At 42.8% G+C, this 24429-nt stretch overlaps 1 protein-coding gene across 1 annotated transcript in view; it reads left to right on the top strand.

The window, feature by feature from the left end:
- Positions 1-8304, top strand: part of RHEB (Ras homolog, mTORC1 binding) — a 28661-nt gene extending 20357 nt beyond the window's left edge. Inside the window, exons 4-8 of the mRNA XM_063303350.1 lie at positions 512-594; positions 3196-3252; positions 3367-3414; positions 5148-5229; positions 7825-8304. Of these exons, the coding sequence (XP_063159420.1) occupies positions 512-594; positions 3196-3252; positions 3367-3414; positions 5148-5229; positions 7825-7917 (363 nt within the window). The 3' untranslated portion in view covers positions 7918-8304. The remainder of the gene's footprint in view (positions 1-511; positions 595-3195; positions 3253-3366; positions 3415-5147; positions 5230-7824) is intronic.
- The last annotated feature ends 16125 nt before the right edge of the window (positions 8305-24429 follow it).

The raw sequence follows: 24429 nt of genomic DNA, 5'->3' as shown, positions 1-24429 counted from the left end.
GTGTGTGTATATATATATATATATATATAAAGTTACTGAAATAGTTGATCTGATTTTGCATTCTTAACAGCAAGAATATAAAATTGATAGAATGTAAACCTAGTAACATAACAGTTTATTGTAATAGTCTTCTTGGTATTCAACTATATTAGAACAACTGAGAAATTGAAAGTTAAGTATTACCACATTCCAGTTTAGTATTTCGTTAAAATTCTTGGTTATAAACTTGAAATAAGTACATGGACATGCCGTCTCAGTGAACGTCGCTTTTATGCCTCGTATCTTCAACTGAGTTCCTGCTGACCTTTGCACAGGCATTGAAATCTTTCAGCTATGCAGGGAATTCTGAGAGTGTAAGACAGAGCTATGAAAAGATACTGGTGTGTGTACCTTCCTATAGGGTCTTTCAGTGCTGTGATTGTTGTGTTTAATCTGAAACGTCAAAGGAGATATTGCCAGTAAGTGTGTGTGTGGCTACAGAACTTTAAAATGAAGCTTTATCTTCCAACAGGATGAATATTCCATATTTCCTCAGACATATTCCATAGACATTAATGGCTATATTCTTGTTTATTCAGTCACATCAATAAAAAGGTAAATTATGCTCCTATCTCGGTTGCCTAATTTTGAGCTGTTTCAATCTCTGCTTCAGTCTTTCCACAAAAATAAAAGTCTGTTTTATAGGCTGTTGTTGGCTGCATAAGCTTGCATTAGGGAGTCTCAGCACATGAGCTAAAATAAATACTATAAAAGTACCGCACTGAGTTACTCTTTACAGGAATGTGACATTGGAAGGCTTAGAAACAGAGATGGAGGAAGAGCTGGATTGTATGTCACGGAAGAGTAGCCTCCTGCCTTTCCATCGAGCAGCAGCCAGTTCCACCATTATTCCTCGCCAGTGTCAACCTACAGGGGGAAAAAACATGTGATCAGAGCTATACCTGTGCTACCTAATGTGTATGTTTAATTCTATTAGTACTAGTTGTTCAGATCTACCTTATGATAAAGATAGGGTATACGCTGAGTAAAGGTGGCTAGTACAACCACTTTGGTCTAATTATTTCCAGTCAGTAGTATCAGCTGGTGTTGCTTTGCTCTTTTTGAGGTACCAAATCAGATTTGCAGTACATGTTCACGGTGTGGGAGCCTGAGATCTTCACGGTCTAAGCACAGGCACTTCTGAACTGCACGTGTGAGAGTCCCTAGTTGTCTGGAGGTTATCCACTGTCCTGCGTACCCTGTCTTTTAGAAATTAAATGATGGGACAAGGATTGTGCAGGAATTTAAAATGGAACTCACTGGTCTGTTTCTTATGCTTTGCACCAGGTAGTGAAGGGGCGATAATCTATTCCAGCACGGTACCGAATTCACCACTAAGTTGGCATTCGTTCTTTTTGCCTCCTGAAGGTGCTTTCTCAAGGCAGTTAAAATTTGAGAAGCTGAATCCCATCGCTCTGGATATAAAGCTTTTTGCCTTCGGTTCATTCATTTAATAGAAAACTGGAAAATGCCACAGTATAACCTTACATATACCGTGGCGTCTCCAGCCTGCAGCTGCCTGGCTGTCTGTATGAAATGAGGCAGGCAGACTTCATTCATTTGCAGTGCACAGTCAAGACTCAGAGAGGCCTCCTTATTCGGGATAGTGGCAGGAAACACGCTGCACAGAACAAAATGCTAATGGCCCCAGTAACCTCAGCTTCTGGACCGGTATTGAGGCATTTGCCTGCCCTGGAAATTTCCTTTGCTCGAACTCTGCTTCATCTGATGGGACTCCATTATCGCTTTCTCATATGTGCCTGTTCTTGGCTGCAGGGGAGAGAAAATCTTTCACTTTTGCTTTTTAAAAAAAAGTTTAAAATAGGCTTCTGGTATTGCAGCTAGTTTGAGACTTAATAAAAGTTGTGATGCTGTAATCTTTAGTTTCCAAATTAATGTGCTGAAAACTTTTGAGAGACACCTTTTTTCTACGAAAGCCTTTTCTTTCTTTAGACTACCTGCTGTGGCTCTCGACAGATCTGTTTATCGCTTTCGAAGATTAGCTTCATGAGGACCTTTTGTCCCACAATAATTGATCTCGTGTCAAGCAGCCCGGTCCATGCTGGGATGTGTTCTCTCTCCACCGAAACTCAGCAGGGTTGGAGATCACACTCCTGCCTTCACCTGCTATTTGCTTGTGAGCCACTGGCTTCCCAACTCCAAGGATGCCCAGCCTTTTCAGGTGGCACACACCACCATCTCGTTTTGCGGCCAATTAGGAAACTGCAGAAGCCTGGTTTTTAAGAGAACATGCTGTAGTTTTTGAAAATCTAAGAAATACATATAAAACTTGTTAACATCACATGCAGAACCTGGTTCTTGTAAGACTTGACCGTTTCCTTTTTATTTCATAGCAACCGTCGGTGCCGTGTTGCTTATCCTGAGTGCATACAGCACTATCTTCTGGTTGCTTGTTCTGAAACACAGATGTGCTTCATCTGGGCATTATTACCCTTTTCTTCCTTTCCCTTGTCCCCATCTGGGTTTGTTTTGTTTGCCATTTTGTTTCTTTGTTTTTGTGTTCTTTGCATTTGGTTTTTAAACTTTTTTTAAAAATGTTTTTAACAATTTGTAAACCCAGAGTTGCTGGAAGTCGAGCAGCATATAAATGGTGGCGATGGTGGTGGTGGTGATAATCTAAAGCAGCCCCCTTGTTTTGAACATGCAGTCATTGCATTGAGTTGTTATGAGATTTAACCATTTCAAAAAAAAATCAAATCCATGCCCAGCTCAGCTAACATTTCATGTCTTGGATAAACTGGATTAAAGACTAATTGATCATTTAAAAATGTACCTATAGGCGAGTGTCATCATTGGCAATTTTCACTGATCATGTGCCAAGTGGACCAATTCTTTCCCGGTCTGGTTTGGGGCTGGACCTCTGGATCACCAAACCTCTTCCTGTTCCAGACAGCCCGCTGCCGGAAATGACCCAGTCCCCCCAGAACGTTTCCATCGGCCATCAGGAAAGACAGACTGTTCTGAGAGGAAGTGGAACTTTACAGAAACACCACCCTTATTTTGCACATTTGTTTCTAGGCAAATAGACACCCTAAGAGTTCAATAAAGTCATTTGATCTGTTTAGAACTATTTGTAGACTGGGTAGAAACACTATCCTTGGTTGTTGGATAAGATGTCATCCTTTTATATTGCAGTTTTGAAGTGATTAAAGTTATCCATGGCAAGTTACTGGACATGGTGGGGAAAGTCCAGTAAGTAGAACCCAGTCGTTCCATTCTGTGCTTCATGTTTTCATTTTGCTCTTGTACTACTCTCGGTGCATTCACTATTATTCTGAAAGTAGTTGTTTGTTCATTCTTCCACAGGATTCCCATTATGTTGGTTGGAAATAAGAAAGACCTGCATATGGAACGGTACTGAATATTTCCCTTAAAACAGTGACGGTTCTGCTGCAATCCTGTTAAACTTAAAATGTGGTGCAGTATTTAGAGAGTCTTCAGATAGCCAGGGCAATTACATTCCATGAAATATTCCTGTAAATGTTTTTTTTCCCCTCTGATGTATTATTTCAGAGACAAAACTCATCTGATTCTCTTTCCTGGCCTTTATTTGCCTACACTTGTAAACCCAACTAAGCCTGGATCATTGGCCAGTTGATGATCTATTTAGCTGAAGGCAAGTACCACAGGCCGCCAAGGACATGCTATATTTATCCTACATTTATCACTTTTTCCAAGGGTCTTGGGGTTATTCAGGTTCAGTCTCGCAGCCTCCTATGTAGCTGGCTAGATTAAGAGGACATAAGAGGTTCAGGTTCACCCGGTGATCTTCATGAGATATGTAGGAAATCTATTGTTACCCAAATCTTAACTTGCTTTCTAGTCCTACAAGGAATCCATGTGACAGGCCTGCATGCCCACACGCTCCCACGCTCGTTGTGGGGCAAGTCGGTAAAAATGTGCAACTGTTGTGAAAATAAGAATATTTTTCATAACACTAAGGCTTGATTAGAGATAGGTCTGGGGCAATAGTACATTGGCAACCGCATTTGATCAGACAAGTGATTCTGAGGTTTTACCTTCACCCTTTTGGCAGCGTTTACTGCCTTTTGCTTCTCTTTCTCTGTGCGTGCTTTATTGAACTTGAGGTTTTCTCTGGCACATCATTTCATGCATTGCAATTCAATTACACTTGAAAATGTTCTTTGCATTCCTTGCTTCTTATTCATATTCAATTATGGCACCACGGCCACTGTGGCTGCCGCTACTGCCCTATTGAGAACTTTGGCCAGTTTCATGGCCATTCGAGATGCTAGCAATGGCCTGAACACTTTGGCTGTTATTGAGAGCATGTGGTGCTTCTTCATCTGGCTGATAATGTGCATTGCAACACCACAGCCACAGAGGTTTCTCCCTGTCCCAGTTGTGTTCTCTAACCTGACACTCCCCAAGTGTGTTGGGTTGCAACTCCCATAACTTCTTGCCGGTGGCTTGTTGGGTTCCATTGGCGGAATCGTCCAATAACTCTGGAGGCCACCAAATCTGGGAAAGTTGTGGCTAGCTGAAAAAGTCACTTACTGTCAAAGCATATTTATATTTAACAATTGTGCCAGAACTCCTAATTGTGATAACAGACTAATGCTTCTGTTGCTACCTCAGTTCTTTGAATATTCTTCTAGAAGAAAGACCCCCCAAAAAGTTCTTCTCTCAGGTGGTCGGCCCAGCGCTCTATGAAGAGCATGGCATTTCCAAGGTGGGCCCAATTGGCTGTTCCCAAAATAACACACAGCAGATTGCTTGTGAAACTGTTGTGATGTGCAATTGGCGATGGTGTCTGAGTTGCTGCTGCCAAACAATTGTGATCATCTGTGAAGTTTTAATGTCATTCTACTCTCTGAGTATCCCTTCCCTTACATATGTATGACAATAGAGTCCCATCCCTTCCCAACAAAACATTGGCTGCATATCCCTCTAGTGGAAATTGAGTACAGATCTTTTCCCATACAGTGTTGGTAATTGAAGACTACAAAAGTAACACACCAGGACGTCAGGGTCATGCAGCCATTGAATTTTGGATGGGTGGCTGGGTCTTTCCCCTATTCTGCACCTTTGCAACAGTTTGCTGTGTTCTCCCATCTCCACTCCAGGGTGATCAGCTATGAAGAAGGGAAAGCTTTAGCAGAATCCTGGAATGCAGCTTTCTTAGAATCTTCTGCTAAAGAAAACCAGGTAACAAATGTATTTTAAATTTTACAGAAGGAAGAATCTCAAGGGCCTGTAAAATATTATGATTATTAAAACTTATATGCTGCCCAACTCTCAACAAATCTGGGCAGCAACAGCACAGCGGCTTTCAGCCTCATTCAGTTTTGCACAGCAATCCAGTCAAGTAGTTTATGGACGTTCCAAAAGGTAAAAGAATTTGTGCCTTATTTCATTTTTGTGGAAGTGATTTTGCTTCTATTTTCATTTATACTAGAAGCAAATATATGCCACGTGTTTTAATGTTTATGTTCCGTGTAGTTAATTACTGTTTTTCTGTTTACTGCAGCAGCATTCTGGTCTGTCATAAATACACTTTTTTGGCTGCATTCATAACTTGATGCCATCCTACATTAGACATTTAGCTAGAATATACACAGAGAATCACCCATTTAGAAATTTTGCTACATATCTATTGTAAGTCATTTCAATCCTTTCTTCTGTATTGTTTCTGTTTTTACAGTGCCCTTGAGAAAGGAAAACATTTTCTAAATAGGCTTAAATAAGACTTTTGTCCTGGCATTTGGGTTTCCTCCCTCCCTCCCTCTCTTTTTCTTTTTAAATTCACTTCAGTGCTCGCCTCCTTCTTCCATTATTTCTGAAGCTGGAATTGCTAGTTAATTGAGCAAGTGTGCTGTTGGAAAATGGGAAAGAAATTCTCCAAATCACCCTTCGTGCAACCTGCTAATGACCCATTCTCATGGTGGAAAATTCAAGATTGCCATGCCTTTGACTGTTAGTGTCACAAGTCACCATTTCAGCCAGCAAGACTATTGTGAAACTGTTGCAGACATCAGAAAATTAAGAGTCATATGATTCCAATTGCCTAAAACTGTTTTTAAGAAAGTAAAAGAGGAGATAGGGTGAGAATCACTATTTTCCATGGACTAGCAGGGCAATTTAAGCTGTAGTGTAAGATGAAAAACTATCATGAAGTGGAAATCTATAGTTCAGCGTTTCTCAACCTTGGCAACTTGAAGACGTGCGGACTTCAATGCCCAGAATTCCCCAGCCAGCACTGGCTGGGGAATTCTGGGTGTTGAAGTCTGCACGTCTTCAAGTTGCCAAGGTTGAGAAACGCTGCTCTGGTTCGTCAGTGCAGGTTAGGGATTCTTCCATTTTGAAAGTGAACTAAAAAAAACATGAGCAGTTTTCCACTAAATCCCATAAAGCCTTAAATCACATGGTTTGAACCTGGATTAATATGCTACCTGAACCCAGCAGTAGTGATTTGCAGAGCCTGGTTTACGCCCTAACCCAATGGGTGAGCCCAGCTATTTGTAACTTACTCAACAAACCACTGTTTATGAGAATTAAGACTATCCTTGTTTCTAAACTTCTGATTAAATAGTAGAATCTTTTCATTAAAATGGTATTCCTGGGTGTTCGTTTTTTCTAAAGAGAAAAAGTGGTTTGAAGGTTTGAAATCTGTGTAGAAGAAGCTGTTGATTAGCTGTCAATGCAGTTTGGGATTGTGCTGAAGTATAATATTCAGGAGAAATAAATTAATTATCTCCTTATGGACCATTTATGTATAGAAACGTGCATTGTTATGGTGAATATGTTAATTTGATTTTAGGTTTTAAAATGCAGCATGAGATCCCGTGCACATCTGGCATTAAATAAAACATTGTTCAGTTACTTGTCATACTACATTTTTAAGATGCCTAAGGGATCATGGAACAAATCTGGAAGCAAGCCCAATTCAAAATTACCCCTTGTTGACAAATAATTCTTGGTATATAAAGAGGCAGGCATTGGATTTGCCAGTGGGTTAACTAAAACATGTTGAGAGATGGTTTCTCTCCAATAATTTGAGCCATTACTAGAACCAATATTTTCTCTTAGTGCATTTTCCATGCAGCTCTTCTGCAGTCCCAAACCTTAAATAAATTTCAGTGTGTGTTTTAAAAACAATGGAGGAAAAATGCTACTGAAAATCAACGGCATGGTAAGAGACAGGTTCTTTTAATCAACCTACAGAAGGCCAGCATTTGGATGGAAAACCTGTGATTCCTGGGTAGCTCTTCCTGGTTACTCCTTACTACAGCTTTCCTCAACCTGATGCTTTCCAGATAGGCCAGGATTACATTTCTCTAAATTCTCCATCAGCATTTCCATGGCCTCTGTGACTTTCAAAGGACAGGTGTAGTGCCCCCCCCTCCCGTGCCTCCAAAGGGTTGTATCCCAAGGCAGCAATCAGTAAGCAACACTGGGCCCGGTCTCTGATTAAGGTCCTAGTCATAGCATTTGGAAATTACCAGTACAGAAGCTGACTGTGATTGCATCTTGGCTATTGTGAACAACTTCAGAGTTCCTGGCCCTGCTAGAGTGAGGTGAGCAATGGGAGGTGAATAAAAATGTATCATAAACTAGAACACGCTCTGAGCTGGGATGATGTTCTGCTTATTTTTTCATTGCATGTCACGAGCCTCATGCACATCTCCTGATGGTGCTAAGCAAGAGTCGGTCGTCTTGATCATACACTACATCATAAAAGAAGGAACTCCGTACAACAGCCATGGGATTCTTAGCGGGTCTCCCTCTGTTTCCTTCTTTCAGACGGCTGTGGATGTTTTCAGGAGGATAATTTTGGAAGCAGAGAAAATTGACGGGGCATCTTCACAAGGGAAATCGCCGTGCTCCGTGATGTGATTGCCCGGCGGAGGCTGCGAAGTGGGAATGTGCTGTTCTGTCTAAAGAAGCAAACTGCCTGTTCCCCTCACAGTGAGGCTGCGCTTGTTCTTCTGTTAACTTGAACAATACACACCCAGTTGGAGACTTTTCCCTTCTGATTATGTTAAAGTCTGACACAGAAAGGCTTCACTTCCATTTTCAAATTTTAAGCAATCATATTTTCAATTTATATATTGTATTTCTTAATATTATGACCAAGAATTTTATTGGCATTAATTTTTCAGTGTAATTGGACTAGAATAATCATCCAGATGAAGCATATTGTTACACTACTATTAACTAGGCTTAAATATCAGTGTTTCTTTGTGTTCAATGTATACTTGTAAATAAAATACTGCAAACCTAGGTGTGCCCCCTGTTAAACTGAAATTCTTTCAGGGTTGCAATTCTTTCCACATTAACAATACTTTGCTTCAGTTTCCTAGGATAATACAATTCAGCATGGCATCTCCGAACTCTGTGATGGAATACTCCAGAGAGAAAAGTCTCAGAGTTAAAGATTTAAGAATCTGCAAGATTTTAGTTTGTTTATTTATCATTTACAGGACTTATATGGCTGCCTATCCCATATAATGACTAGGCGGCTCACAACTATCCATAAAAACATGGTGAGAAACAAAAGTCCCCTTCCCCCCAGGCACCAGACCAAACGGCCTCCCAGCTCAACCCCCACCCTAGCCCAATGCTTGGGGGAAGAGCCAGGCCTTCATGGCCCTCCAGAAGGCTAAAAGAGTAGAGATCCCTCAGACGGGAGGCTGCTGGGACAGCCACTGAGAAGGTGCGCCTCCACGGTCCCATCAGGGAGCAGCATTTAAGCGAGGGAGCCTGGAGCGCACCCACCCTATCTAACCTAGTAGGGTGGGCACATGCCCTCAGGGAGAGGTGGTCCTGCAAATAACTTGGCCCTGGGCCCTGTGGGGCTTCAAAGGTGGTATCCAGCACCTTGAATTGCACCTGGAAAGCAACTGGGAGCCAGTGCAGCTCACACAGCAGTGGTGTTACTCGGGTGAACCGTGGGGCACCAAAAACATTCTGGACCAGTTGCAGCTTCCAGTGGTCGTCAAGGGCAGCCCCACGTAGAGCATGTTGCAGTAATCCAAACAGGTGATTAAGGCACGGGTGACTGAGAAAGGCCTCCTGGTCCAGGTATCAAAAATGTGTTATCAAATAATAATTGCGGCTGGCCAGGGCTTCATGGGCAAGATGGGGATAACACTCAAGAAGATGGCTGCATCCACACAATTGAAGACTCAGCTATGTGCAATCCATGTAAAACGGTCAGGTCTCCAATTCCAGGGTTGCTGCCGCCATCTTGGCCTTTCTGATCTTCCTCCCTCCCCCAACCCTGTGGACACCCCTAATGGCCAGCTCTTGCACTCTTGAGCAATTCATTGACTCCCTTTGGTGGTAATTATATTTTAATCTTGCATTAAATGTTTATTTCTAACTTCTTGGAAACCAGACTCTTTTTTCTCTTTGGAGTTTCACATTCTTGCCAGGATCATCCAGTTTGCAGATCCTTTGCTATCTGAAATAAGGCCTGGTCTGAAAGTGGCACAGCAAACCAACTTTCCAAGCCAGCGCAGTACAGCTTCTCCTGATGGAGCAGACGGTTGTCACTTCTTTAGAGCAGTGGCTTTTACAGGTGCATCAACTGATGGCTATCAGTTTGAGTTAACTTGATGCTCTCCATCCTGATAAGCGTTAATAGAAACACAGGCTGCAGAAGCATTGTTTTAAATTGCCAGCTGTTTTACTAGAGTAAGCAACATGTTGGCCATTGTGATCTTTGCTCATTTAATAGATCCTGCGCTCAGTGTTACAATACACATTCAGCCATTGTAAAGTTGCAGTTAGGCAGAAAATCCAAGTCACTTTCCTTGCTGATACCTCTTGCCTTTGTTTCATATGGCTGTTGTCATGAGTAAGGATGGCGAGCAGGGGGCTCCCATCCAGACTGTTAAGTGCATGCGTAGCACTGAGGAATTAGGTAGCCATTCAAAGAGACACAGATCGGGACCGCCTTAACCTTTGGGGTTTATATGGCTGGGTTTTCCCCACGCTGCTTCAGTTTGTTAGGATTCCTGTTACGTACAAGCAATAAAACATTAGAGACCAGTTCCTTGTCTCAGCGTGTTTCCTGGCAGTTAGGACAGCTGTAAGGTATTTTTGGGGTGAATCTTTGTGCTAATTGGAAAGAGGAGCTTATTTCCAAATACTACCATTTAATTTTGCTCCAAGGACAAGTTTGGACATTACAGATGCTTGAAAATAAGGCTTAGAAATGGGCAAATCTGCCATTATTTTTTTAAAAATATTTTAGGTGAAGCTTTTCTGGAACTACAGCAGTATTTGATAAGACAATTTGTTCCCAACAAAGATGGGGTTGGCACGTGCTTCTTCAAATAGCTTGCGTGTTAGTAATCACTTTGAATGTAATGCTCCCTGATATTATAACGAAGTTTTCGTTTCTGCTGCCAGGCCTTAGGGTTACTGCTGAAGGTTTAATCCAGGGTTTCTCAACCACAGTTCCGTGAGAGGCCACTAGGGGTTTTCTGGGAGATCACAATTTATTTAAAAAATTATTTTAAATTTGGGGAACTTCCCATTAAAGAGGTAAATTTCATTCCTTATTTTCAGTTTAAGAACACTGTTAATGCATAGATACAGGCCTACCCATGAAACGAATAGAATAATTTTGTAGCTTCTGGCCTATATTTGAGCCTGAATGTGCAGGGGTTCCTGGAGGGCTAAAAATATTTCAAGGGTTCCTCCAGGGTCAAAAGGTTGAGAAAGACTGGTTGAATCATAGGAGATCTCTGCTCCTCATGTAGAGCATGGTGACTAAGAGGCTGTTGAGTCAGGAAAATGGAGTTCAAATCTGATTCCAGGCAACTTCCCCACAGGTAATATATTCCACACTGAAACATACAACAGGATTTCCAAAGTAGCCCTGGGAATCCATTTAATGTTCACTCTGGCCCTGATCCTAGCACGCACTACAGGCTAGATCACAAGCTGTCTTCTGCCACTTACTCCTAGGGCTCAATTTCCCCATCTCTGGAAAAGGGACAATTGCCATTAGCTTTCTCCCCAGGGGTAACATGAAGATTTAATTAGCTTATGTCCCCAGAGTGCTCTGAACAGAGATGTTCCTGCTAATAAATGATGTGTGGGACAAAAATAGCACTTGCTAAGCCAGTCTGATTTCATTCTGAATCTGCTGATTATATGGGAATTAACCCTGTAGTGCTCTTTGCAAGCTCTACTAGCACATCAAAGGACGGTGCACCCAAATGTTACAGCACTATTTTGAATCGAGAAGTTGACTCAGCTTCTTTAGAGAGTTCCTAGCACGGCAAATAAGAACACGTTTATTAAACAATAATCGTGTTTGCTGTCAAGTCCGCTGAACAGATGTACAAAATTTTATCTGCCCGCCTTTTAGCGGAGATGGAGAAGTACATCAGATGAAATGCGGAAAGCATATCCTATTACGATTTTTACAGTGGTGCTATTTGTTATTAACGATGGCTGTTCATAAAACAGTTGGCTGATAACAGTCTTGTGTTGGTGAACCAACTAATGTATGTGGTATGATAGAAAAAGCACAGCTATTGTGTCTTTCCAATGGCTGCATATTAATTTTCTCAGGAAGCCAGACAACACACATGGATAGCATCTTGTGCTGTCTTACACCAGCATGGTGATCTTGCTTTATGTGGAAGAAATAAGGCTTGATGGAAGCATGCCAGACCTTTCTCCTGAAGCCACAGATGAATGCATTGCTTTGGAGGCCTAAGTGACAACAGAAGGTCCAGGTTCCAAAGCAAACCATGTGCATTTATTCCTTGTTAACTGGAATTAGTACAATCTGTTTCAGACACCATGTTAAAATATAATTAGCACTACGGAAGCAATTCTGCAAGAGCTTTATGTTTTGTACACTGATTCCTTACCTGCTGCGTTTCCAGAAGGGGACAGGAAATATCCAGGGCTGTTTTTCAACTCTTGATGTATGTTGCAAACAAGGATCAACATCAATTATGCCTTACTGAACCCAGGATCAAAGTAGTTCACCATGGATTGTTTCAATGGATCTGCTTTATGTCATCAGGCAGTGTTTCTCAACCTTGGCAGCTTGAAGATGTGTGGACTTCAACTCCCACAATTCCCCAGCCAGCTTTAGGAGCTGAAGTCCTCACATCTTCAAGTTGCCAAGGTTGAGAAACACCGTCATAAGGTATCCATATTTGGGCTGCAGAAGTGTGGATGGCCACTAGATGGTAGAGTGTTTTCTATAGATCTCTACTGCTCTCTAGTGGATCTTTGCATTTCTGCAGCTGGACCTGGTAACCCTATATGTAGCTGGGGGACTGGAAGGCAACTTATCTGGTGGCACTATGTTAAACGCTGCTCTGGGGCTTCTTCTGAAGGTACTTAGATATTCCAGCAAAGGAAGCTTAAGTGGAAACAGACTATTTAAGAAATTAAATGGAAGGCCACCTTTTCAGTATTTCTTCCTTATTCTAATTACTAAAGCTTTTCTAAACACTCAACACTTGTTGCTGAACTCCCCCACGGATTGATTCTTTTCTTAAATTGTCAGGTTTATATTAAAATTCCCGTATCAACAGAATCTGAGCTTTGGAGTTCTTGCCAGCTAAGGGTGAATTGTTCCCAAGATGCATTCTTTGGTAGTTCCTGCCATCCCTAACCTGGTGTCCGCACTGCTCACCTAAAGAAGAGTTTCCATTGGTGGTTTTTGCGAATCCAACCACCGAGAGAAAACATCCCGCACTAAACACATCTCCATATTCAGGGAAAGTGGGTTTTTTAAAAACTATTTTCTAACTGTGTTTATATTTGATATCAATTTACTTAAAAAAAGATCTGCAAGACGGAAATGAAACTTAAACATTCTGATGGATTGGATGGTCTCAAGGGGCAATCTTTTGGGGAAATCTGGAATTACATTGTCCTGCCAGGCAGAGTCACACAACTGGGGTGGTCTGCAATGTGCAAACATTCCCTTTGAAATGCAAGCAGGGAAAAGGAGATTGAGAAAGAAAATGGAGAGCCTCCTAATTAATCTAAATACATAGTTTAAAACAGTGATGTTTACAAAATCCCAAGAGGGAATCTGCATGAGGAGCCACACACAGTGTTACATACTGGAGCAAAGCTGCATTTTTATTTTTGTTAAAAACAGTTTTCAGTGAGTTTGTTCACTACGTGCAAATGTCAGTCTGCCTTGCAGGAGATGCCATCAGCATGAATGACCAGTGAATATTGGGGTGGGGTGAGTTACTCATCCAGGATAAGAGATTGAGCATTCAGTGGTTCAAGTCTCTCCCTTCTAAATAGTCTGTTTCCTAGGCCAGAAACTGGAGATAGACAGGCCCTATGATCACTTCCAGAAAGGGGCATTCATAGCTGAGTCAATTCCCTCTGTGGATGCTATGAAACTTGGGTCTGCTTCAGTCACATGGACTTTCAAGGCCTGCAGTAAATCCTGGAGCATTGTAGTGGGAAAGGAGCAGGATTGAAAAGATTCATTTGTCTTCTTGTCTGACACACATTCAGTCCTGATCAAGCAAGAATAGATTTCCTTTTCTAAGATCATCCCTGCATTTCAGGGAGGAAATGTAAGGATTTACCAGAGACACCTTTAGTAATAAGCTCAAGTACATACGAGTCAATTTGTTCCAGCTTGTGAACTTTATCTTGTAAATGCACATATCACTCTTAAGTGGTGGTGACTGGTTTTTTTCCTTGCAAATTCTGAGAAAGGAATTAAACAGGCTAAGTCCTTGTTAAACAGCTAAGTTGGGTCACGAATCAGTTAAAAGCTGGTGGGAAGGGAAAATTAACTAAAGGGGCAGTTCCTTTAAGAGTTAATAGATCTACCTTTATGAAGGCATTTCTGGGAAGAAGCAGGAGAGGAAGACTATTGACACCTTTGAACTTTGATATCGGAGAACACTCCTGAGAATGCTGTGGATAGCGAAGAAAACAAACCAATGGATCATGGAACAAATCAACTCTGAGTTCTCACTTGAGGCACAAATGACCAGGCTCAAATTATCCTACTTAGGATACATATGCAAAGACCTAACTCTTTAGAAAAGGCTTGGGAAAGGGAGGGGGGAGGAGGAGGAGGACCATTAGCAGCAAGGTGGATGGACTGAGTTACAGCGATGATGGCACCATTGGAAAACCTGAAGGACCAAGTTAGGGATAGATTGTCATGGAGAAAATCTATCTAGTGGCAGCTGGGAGTTGAAAACAATTTGATGGCACATAACCAACTAATCAATCCATCAGTGCAGTTTGGGGTCAAATTCAGACAGATTTCTGAGGAGACAAAGCTGAGGAATCTTTGGGCTCAGTTTGCACTAACGGGGCCTGCAAAATACTTCAAGCTCAAAGCAACTGTTACAAGTAGGGAAGGGCAATGCTTCGGATCCAGCGCAGAAAAGGGTTTTGGATCCTTCTTGGCTTTGCAGAGTAGCTGCACAATCTCAAGCAAATACATGTCTGGGGTCAGGAGCTGCCAACCAAGCATGGCAAAACCATTTGGAGTGGATGTGGGTGAGCTATCAGCATCTCTGAGCTCAAATGAGTATCTTCCCAACCTTGCCATCCCAGGAAAAGAAGCATCTTCTTTCAGAAGGTGCCAGTAGGTACAGCATGTGTGCCTTTCCATACTCTGAAGCAGCTGTCCTGCTTTGGATCTCCAGTGCTGCACATCCCTACTTTCAGGTGTTCCAAGCTCAAAATAAAACATGCCGTGACATTGAGCATCTTCGGCACTTCTGGTTTTGTGGCTCGTGGTTGGATTTGGATGGCTTTTTCCTACTTTTTTCTAGCCCAGCCAATACAGTAGCAGGGAGCAGTCATGTGTCTGCTTCTACTGTCTTAGAGTGGATGGGGAACGGAGGACTGAGAAGAAAGCAGCAGTTAGGCCAGACAGAAGAAGAAGAAGGAACGCAATGCATACCTGCCCCTTTTTAAGCTTGATTTGCTACGGACAAATTAGAGGCATATGATTGGGGAGGTTATAGGTAGTTCCATGTGAGCAGGTTAGCACACTGCTGTGTTCCATACTTAAGTGTTGCTGATGGTCTTGCAGTTGGTAAGATAGAGGTAAGCCATGTTTAGATCCAAAGCAGAAAAGGTGCTTCAGATCCAGCATGGGTCACCTCTCCATAGCATTCTTAACACTTCCTTAACTGAAACATGTTTTTCTGGGATTGTGTAGCTGCTCTATGTCCAGCAGCTCACTTAAGGAGTTTCCAGCAGGTCCAGCAAGTATACCATACTGGATTGGAAGCACCTTTCCACTTTGCATCCATACCCTGCACATATCCAGTGTAAATGCTAAAACTAAGAGTATAATGATGGTTTGCTGGTATGTTGAGCTTTGATGTGCATATTTACTGTGTGAATAGTAGGTCCAATTATTGAGCTTTAGGGTGCCTATAAACATGGAAAGCCTCAAAGTTGCATTGGGTTGGTTTGTTGAACTTTTTGGAGGGGTACCTTTTTTATGTTGAATGTTCAGGTTGCATTTAAAACACAAATATTTATGTGTTCATTTGGGCGTGTTGAGCTTTAAGGGGACTTTGTGAACATTCTTGTGCCCTGCTGATGGTGAATTTCCAGAATGCATTTAAAAATGCCAAGATTCTATGCTGGCTAATGCAATTGTCGCTGAACTTTGTGCATGATTGCTGTTTTGTCCTGATGAAAGTCAGGAGATATCTAGGCTTTGCTTGCTGGTTATAGAATCAGGGGCAATAACTGTGGGGTTTTTTTCTATTGTGCTGTAGTCTTCTATTTATTAATGCAAGAGTTGTAAGAAGTAGCATTTGATTGCAAAGGTATTTATTTTAAAAAAATAAAAGAAGTCTCATAGGAATGTACAAAATGTATTAATTTAGCTTAGCTGCATTTCTCTCTTTGTTTCTATTATATGAGAGTGTCTTACCAGACAGGTTCAGATACTTAATCCACATTCCTTCAAGTGAAACATGGCTCTTAGTCATATACAGTCAGATAACCCCAGTTCTTCCCTCTGCTGGAAATGGAAAAAAATGTCATTTCAAAAAGTAATTCAGAACTCTACAGAAGCTGGGGAAAGAGGTTGGGAAAGGACAGGGATTTCTGGAGCAATTGCAGTAGATAATTTTGTTTCTGAAACTTTCATCTTTGTAGAAATAGATAAAAACTGGTCTAGTGGTTAAGGCGCTGGGCTAGATACCAGGAGGCTGAGAGTTCTAGTCCCGCCTTAGGCATGAAAGCCAGCTGGGCGACCTTGGGCCAGTCCCTCTCTCTCAGCCCAAGAGCCAATCAGGCATGGTAGGAGAGTTCTAGTCCCGCCTTAGGCATGAAAGCCATCTGAGTAACCTTGGGCCAGTCCCTCTCTCTCAGCCCAACTCACTTCACAGGGTTGTTGTTGTGTGCAAAAGAGGAGGAGGAAGGAGTATTAGGTGTGTTCACTGCCTTGAGTTATTTATAAAGATAATAAAGGCGGGATAAAAATAAAAATAAATAAATGTCTAGCCAGGAATATTGTACTAGGTTTGAATGTTTTCTGTGTGATGCTAAGCCTAACTTCATTTATTTCTCTGTATGTCCTTCAGCCTTATTTTTATTTATACTCTTCTTGTGCTCTATTATAATTTGAATCTCATTCTGATCTCTTTATGGAGTTTTTTTTTTAAATGGCAGAGCAGTGCCATCCTGTAAGCTGCTTAAAACACTGTTTTTACTTTTGTAAATTTTCTTTTACATTAAAGTTGTCCATAATCAGAACAGTTTTTAGTAATTTATCTCCTGTACAATTAAATGCTGACATTTTGAATATTTTAAGTTAAGGGTTTTTACATTTTTCTTTTTAAATAAAGTTTGTTTTTGTTTAATCCTGGTGAGATTGGTCTATCTCTCAAGGAGGGAAGGAAATGGTGAGTCATCTAGACACCCAGCGAGAAAGTGGTACTCTTGATATTATTTCACTTTTTGTATTTTTAACCTTTTAATAACCAGAAGACATCCCAAGTTGTGAGAGAACCTTACACCTCTCAAGCATCAGATTTAGAAAGGTGAGGCATTCTGAGAAGATTGATAAATGGCAGGAGAAACTACCAAGCTGCTAACTTGAAGCAGGAGGTGAAGCCAGGATGTGAAGACCCAGAGGTCATCTGGGAGAGGAAGTTTGAAACCTCCAGCCTTCCACCTAGAAGCTTAGCCATTCCACCTCCTTCCCTAAGCTGGGAAGTGTTTCTAAGTGCTGACGAAATAAATATTTATGAGATGAATCCTTTTGTCCTCTTAATTTGTTAGCTAAGTGTCTCAGTGCTTTTTGAAAGAGCTAAAAAAAACCCTTTTACTGTATTAAGGAGTTTCTTTCATGATATCTTAACTAATTTTTGAGTTACTGTTTCCCATCCCATCCCAATCCTTTCCTATTGCTTTTCTTAATGTTTTCAAACATGTTTTAAACATCTTGTCCATTTTTTCTACAAGTTGAACAGCACGTAACAGTAAGTATTTACAGTTTTTAATATATACAGTCCACTGCTGCTTATTTTTTTCTTTTTTAAAGGCTTATGGTTTGGATACCGCATTTTTCCAGTATCAAAACTATTTTTTTTTTTAAAAATGCAACAAGATTCAATGTATATTTACTCAGAGTAAATCCATATTTTCTAAGGGCCCAGAGTATACTGGAGGGGTGTGCAGACTTTTTCAGGCCAAGCACTATGCTTGTTCTTTAAATGGCCACACACCAGAAGGAAGTCAGGGGTAGATATAATGGGTGTGGTTAAGACAACACTAAATTTGGTTCAACTTGATCTCAATTTTAATTTAATCAAAATAAAATTGAATACTCTAACATGTTCACTCCTTAGGAATTACGTGAGTTCCCCTTTTAAAAATGCTCTGTGGGTGGCAGGTAGAACTATAACTACAAGTTGGGCATCCTAGCTATTGTATACAAACTTGTAACCTTAAAGTGTAAACTTATATTGGCATAGCATTTTAACTGCTTTTCGAAGGGGCCCAAAAAAGATAACAGGGAGAGAGGCCAGGGATCTGCTTAACCTAGCTAACACCATTTTCTCCAAAGATCCAGAAGACACTTGAGAGAATCAGGGTTGGATACCAGGATGGTGAGAGGTTTTCAGTGTGGGACATAGTTTTTTTTTTTTAAACTGTCAAGAGTGGATCTTGGGAAACGTAGAAGAAAAATGAAGGGAACAAGTGAACGTTGAACAAGTGCAAGAAAGATTAAGTCCTGTAGGAAAATGTGGGAGATAAATAGACACACAGACATACACACACCCCTGCTCAAATTCTGCCAAGCTGAACATTTTTCAAGTGACAGAAACGTTTTGGCCTTCTTGCTCTTTCATTCTTGGTTGCAGAAGTGGCAAAATAAAGCACCCACCCTCTCTGCCTTCTACACCTGGCATCCTTCCCGCGAAAACGGAGGATCACGCGGGACGGCCCTTGTAGGCTTCCAGCATTTCTCTGGTTGGACATCAGTGTTCCCTCGGGGGTGGGGGCAGGGGGGAGAACTGCGCCCTTGGTATCTCCTCCCCTGACAAGGGACTGAGTGGCTGGGTGCTGACCGCACCGACTGATTTTCTCCTTTCCCTGTACCATGCTCTTCCTTTAGACGCGCCAGCCCATCTATCAGAAGGCGTGTGCGTGCGTGAAGCCCTCGGCTGGAGTCAGGGAGTGCTCGGCTTGTACAAGGCACAGCTGGAGCCTTGGTTTACGCTTCGTGGATCGGGGCCAAGAGACCATCTCGGAGGAGGGCAAAAGACAACAATTCTAGGCACTCCGGCCAAAGGGACTGGACTGCCTGCCAATTGCTTGTCCGTGGCCAGGGAGGGTCCCTTTCTTCTGACGCATTAGCGGAAAAACCCTCCAACGTGATTTTAATTAAAAGCAGAGCATTCTTAATGGGGTAGGATTGTTGCTGTGCTGGTATCCCCCCACCCCCTTTCCCCTCTCTTTCCCTTTTTTTAAAAAAGGATCAAGTGTAGCAAGGGTCAGAAAAATTCTCAGCTTGAGATCTTGAGGTGGTCCTTAGAAGTCTCCCAAATCTGCTGCCAAAAATGGGGGGCAAACCTCTCTGGTTTGCGGGGTTGCCATTTCCAAATGTATTTGGGTCGCATCCCTTCCTAAACAATGGGGAAGTGTAGTGAAATTTCAGCCCCTTCCAATCTAGTGGCATTGCTGTGTCCCTGTCAGCCTTCCTCCCTCCCCCCACTGAAGCCCAAATGCCTGCCATGAATCAGTTCAGCGCTAAAGAAACGGAAGAAATACTTCAGTAAATTCCGATTCCCCATTTTCACCCAGGAAGAAGAGAAGGCTAACAAGGGCTGCTTCTCATGAACTTAAAGTCTAGGTCAGATGTGGAGAATATGTATCCAGGACCCTAAACCATCACTGTATTTGGTTTGATTCAAGCTTCAAGTGTTGTCACTGGAATACGTAAATTCTTCCGTCCATTAAAATGTACAAAGTGCTAAATCTGCCATCACTCTCTTTGCTACCAAATATGGTGGGGTTTATATAAAATTTAAAAATATTGACTGATATACTGTTGATTTTTTCTGTAGGGTGATAGATGATAGATAGATAGATAGATAGATAGATAGATAGATATTCCATTCAATCATGTCTGATTCTTGGAGACTGCCTGGACAAGTCCCTGCAGTTTTCTTGGCAAGGTTTTTCAGATGTGGTTTGCAAAAGAAAACTTGCCAAAAAAACTGCAGGGATTTGTCCAGGCAGTCTCTGAGAATTGGACACGACTAAATGGAATAGATGAAAGATAGATCAGAGATAGATCAGAGATAGATATCCCCCTACAGAAAAAAATCACATGATGTCAGCCAATATTATTAGATGGAGTATGCTGAATACGAAAGACTCCAGGCAGAGGAAGACATTTGGAAAAAAACCAATATGTATTTCACTTCTTTATATTTAAGTGCTTCTCACAGTGGAAGGGGCACGCATAGGATTCCTGTTGCTTTCACACACTGAGCAGACCGAGATCCATTCTGCACCCGTTGCTACAATCAGTGGCCTGTCATGGTTGAAAAGAAGTGAGTCCGATGTTGCTTTCCTTGAAAGGATCCTGGAGAAATGCTTGTCTGATCCACATCCCTTGAATTAAATCTCACACGTGTAGGATGGGATTCTTCCCTAATTATGAGGTAAATTGACCTTCCCCAACAGGTTCCTGCAAATACATTAGACTGCAACTGTCACAGCCTTCCAGCTAGCAAAGTCAACATCTGGAGGACACCTGGAGGACAACAGCTGGATGCAAGGATTGGCAACTTTTTTCCCCTTGTCGGGAGACACCCTGGCTTTTGGTCTCCAAGGGCCGCTGTGAGCCATCTGGAAGTCCAGCAGAGGATAGCAGATGGGGCTTGTTGCAGAATATCAGCCATGTGCTATGCAAGGAAGCAGGGAAGCATGAATATCCAAAGATCTGCCCAGTGTTAGGCATCGTATGTGCAGGGCAATTAAGTCTGCAGCCTGAATTGACTCCTGCGGGTTCCCTTTAAGATGCTAAGGAAAAACAGATCCTTACAGAGATCCCCTAACAGTACTATTCCAACACACAGTGGTTGTTGTTGTTGTTGTTGTTTTAAAGAGAAGCAGGGAAAGCCTCAAGGATGCTTGACCTCCTTAGCTCGAGCAACATGGCTCAAAGGTGTATGAGTGGCTTCCAACGTTCTGCTCCCATGGCCTCTAGGACTGCACATCACCCAGACTGTCTAATCTATCCCATCCTGCCTTGCCCTATATATGGTATGGCTGGGACTAGCCCACTCCACAGCCTCTCAGATCAGTGAAACCTTTCAGAGATTAGCCAAGTCCTGGAGCAATCTGATTTTAGGAGATTCCCTAGTGCTGTTCTGCTGGGACCAGTCATCCTGGGGATCCTCCATTATTGAGAAGTGATCATCAGGACCTGCAGCTGTCTGCGTCAACTCAGCCACCACCTCTTTTTTACCTCTTTGTTCTGTGTGTTTTCTTGCAATCAACCCAGCATTTCACCATCTCATCGCATCTCTGATCCAAGGGACAGGATCTTCATCTGCATCCCCAACGTATCTGTAAGCTGAAAGTCTTCAAACTGAACTTGCTGTAACAATAAACTTAGTTGGACCAAAAACAAAAACAAACCATGATGGAATTATCAAAGTTAGTGCTGTCTGACTAGTGAGATTCCACATTTCAGATCTACATTCTCATGAGGTCAGAATATCCTGTATTAATTCATAAAGGCACTGCATTCATTTTCCTTTGCAAAGAGAGTCAGTTTGGTCTAGTGGTTAAGGTGCTGGGCTAGAAACCAGGAGACTGAGAGTTCTAGTCCCGCCTTAGGCATGAAACCGGCTAGGTGATCTGGGGCCAGTCCCTCTCTCTCAGCCCAAGAGCCAATCAGGTGTAGTAGGAGAGTTCTAGTCCCACCTTAGGCATGAAACCGGCTAGGTGATCTGGGGCCAGTCCCTCTCTCTCAGCCCAAGAGCCAATCAGGCGTGGTAGGAGAGTTCTAGTCCCGCCTTAGGCATGAAACTGGCTAGGTGATCTGGGGCCAGTCCCTCTCTCTCAGCCCAAGAGCCAATCAGGTGTAGTAGGAGAGTTCTAGTCCCACCTTAGGCATGAAAGCCAGCTGGGTGACCTTGGCCCTGTCACTCTCTCTCAGCCCAAGAGCCAATCAGGCATGGTATGAGAGTTCTAGTCCCACCTTAGGCATGAAAGCCGGCTGGGTGACCTTGGCCCTGTCACTCTCTCTCAGCCCAAGAGCCAATCAGGCGTGGTATGAGAGTTCTAGTCCCACCTTAGGCATGAAAGCCAGCTGGGTGACCTTGGCCCTGTCACTCTCTCTCAGCCCAAGAGCCAATCAGGCGTGGTATGAGAGTTCTAGTCCCGCCTTAGGCATGAAAGCCAGCTGGGTGACCTTGGCCCTGTCACTCTCTCTCAGCCCAAGAGCCAATCAGGCGTGGTAGGAGAGTTCTAGTCCCGCCTTAGGCATGAAAGCCAGCTGGGTGACCTTGGGCCTGTCACTCTCTCTCGGCCCAACCCACCTCACAGGGTTGTTGTTGTGGGGAAAATAGGAGGAGGAAGGAGTATTAGGTATGTTTGCCGCCTTGAGTTATTTATAAAAATAATAAAGGTGGGATTAAAAAATAAAATAAATCATTCAAAGTAAAAACATGCCTGACCGCTATTGGCTACTGAGACCTGGCACTAGACAGATACTCCCGAGTGCCAGTGGCACCCCCTGGTCTGCTGGGCCAGGAGGCGGTCTCCTGCTAAGTTACTCTGCTAATCTGCCAGAAAGTCTGCTGAGTGGGCTACTTGGGTCTGTTCATTTCCAGCAAGCGCATCTTCGCCTTGGCAGTCTTAGCGGGAGGCTGAGCTGCTCCCTTTTGGTGAACATCTGGATGAACATCTGCGCATGCCACTGCCCTGGAGTTCACCCTCTCTGTGAGCTGAGGGGAGGAGAAGGGGGGGGACTGTTTCTCCGCAAAGCAATCTGAGTTAGATCAAGAAACCTCGCAGCGTTCTTGCCGCATGTGCTGATGATAATTCAGGCTGTGCTGCTGTTCAATCAAAGTTAGCCAAGCGCAGGCCGGCCGCTTAGGAACAAGAGGCTCCGAATGAGGATCAGGGAGTCCACGTGGGCAGCGGACAGGAATTGGACCTGGCACGTTCCTGAGAGGTCTGAGTGATGAAGATTCACATTCAAGCATTTGCTGGATGGAATGGAAGCGCTGTCCGATTTTGAAACAACTCTCTGAATCATCTGCTTGCTCAGAAGAATCCACAAGGTTCATAGTGAAGCCAATTCAGCGGCCTGCTAGAGCCACTGAAATGGAGCAGAGCTTATAACAGCTGAGAAGCTGGCACAGAAAAAGGAAATTATCTTACGATAGCTTCGATGAGCATGCCAGAGAAACACAGGTTATGGCTCTTACACACTCAGCCCTCCCAAGCATAAAGAATCACATGCTTAGACACATTAGGTTAAGATAAGTAAAAGAATTTCTTACTGACTTTATTCTTTGTTGCTTCTGCTATATCCATCTTGGTGGAAAAGATGAAGTTCCTTTGTTCTTCTTTTCTTTCTAATTACATGTTGCTTATTCGTTTAGTCGCTTCCGACTCTTTGAGACTTCATGGACCAGCCCACGCCAGAGCTTCCCGTCGGTTGTCAACACCCCCAGCTCCCCCAGGGACGAATCCATCACCTCTAGAATATCATCCACCCATCTTGCCCTTGGTCGGCCCCTCTTCCTTTTGCCCTCCACTCTCCCCAGCATCAGCATCTTCTCCAGGGTGTCCTGTCTTCTCATTCTGTGGCCAAAGTATTTCAGTTTTGCCTTTCATATCGTTCCCTCAAGTGAGCAGTCTGGCTTTATTTCCTGGAGGATGGACTGGTTGGCACTCTCAGAATTTTCCTCCACCACCACACTTCCAAGGCATCTATCTTCCTTCTCTCAGCCTTCCTTATGGTCCAGCTCTCACAGCCATATGTTACTATGGGGAACACCATTGCTTTAACTATGTGGACCTTTGTTGTCAGTGTGATGTCTCTGCTCTTAACTATTTTATCGAGATTTGTCATTGCTCTTCTCTCAAGGATTAAGCGTCTTCTGATTTCCTGACTGCAGTCAGCATCCGCAGTAATCTTCGCACCTAGAAATACGAAGTCTTTCATTGCTTCTACATTTTCTCCCTCTATTTGCCAGTTATCAATCAAGCTGGTTGCCATCATCTTGGTTTTTTTGAGGTTTAGCTGCAAGCCAGCTTTTGCACTTTCTTCTTTCACCTTCATCATAAGACCCCTCAGCTCCTCTTCGCTTTCAGCCATCAAAGTGGTATCATCTGCATATCTGAGATTGTTAATGTTTCTTCCAGTGATTTTAACTCCAGCCTTGGATTCCTCAAGCCCAGCATGTCGCATGATGTGTTCTGCGTACAAGTTGAATAGGTAGGGTGAGAGTATACAGCCCTGCCGTACTCCTTTCCCAATCTTAAACCAGTCCGTTGTTCCGTGGTCTGTTCTTACTGTTGCTACTTGGTCGTTATACAGATTCTTCAGGAGGCAGACAAGATGACTTGGTATCCCCATACCACTAAGAACTTGCCACAATTTGTTATGGTCCACACAGTCAAAGGCTTTAGAATAGTCAATAAAACAGAAATAGATGTTTTTCTGAAACTCCCTGGCTTTTTCCATTATCCAGCGGATATTGGCAATTTGGTCCCTAATTCCTCTGCCTTTTCTAAACCCAGCTTGCACATCTGGCAATTCTCGCTCCATGAATTGCTGAAGTCTACCTTGCAGGATCTTGAGCATTGCCTTACTGGCATGTGAAATGAGTGCCACTGTTCGATAGTTTGAACATTCTTTAGTGTTTC

This window comes from Candoia aspera, chromosome 4 (genome assembly GCF_035149785.1).
Source record: "Candoia aspera isolate rCanAsp1 chromosome 4, rCanAsp1.hap2, whole genome shotgun sequence".
Classification (NCBI taxonomy): domain Eukaryota; kingdom Metazoa; phylum Chordata; class Lepidosauria; order Squamata; family Boidae; genus Candoia; species Candoia aspera.
This window is presented reverse-complemented; position numbering and strand designations above follow the sequence as displayed.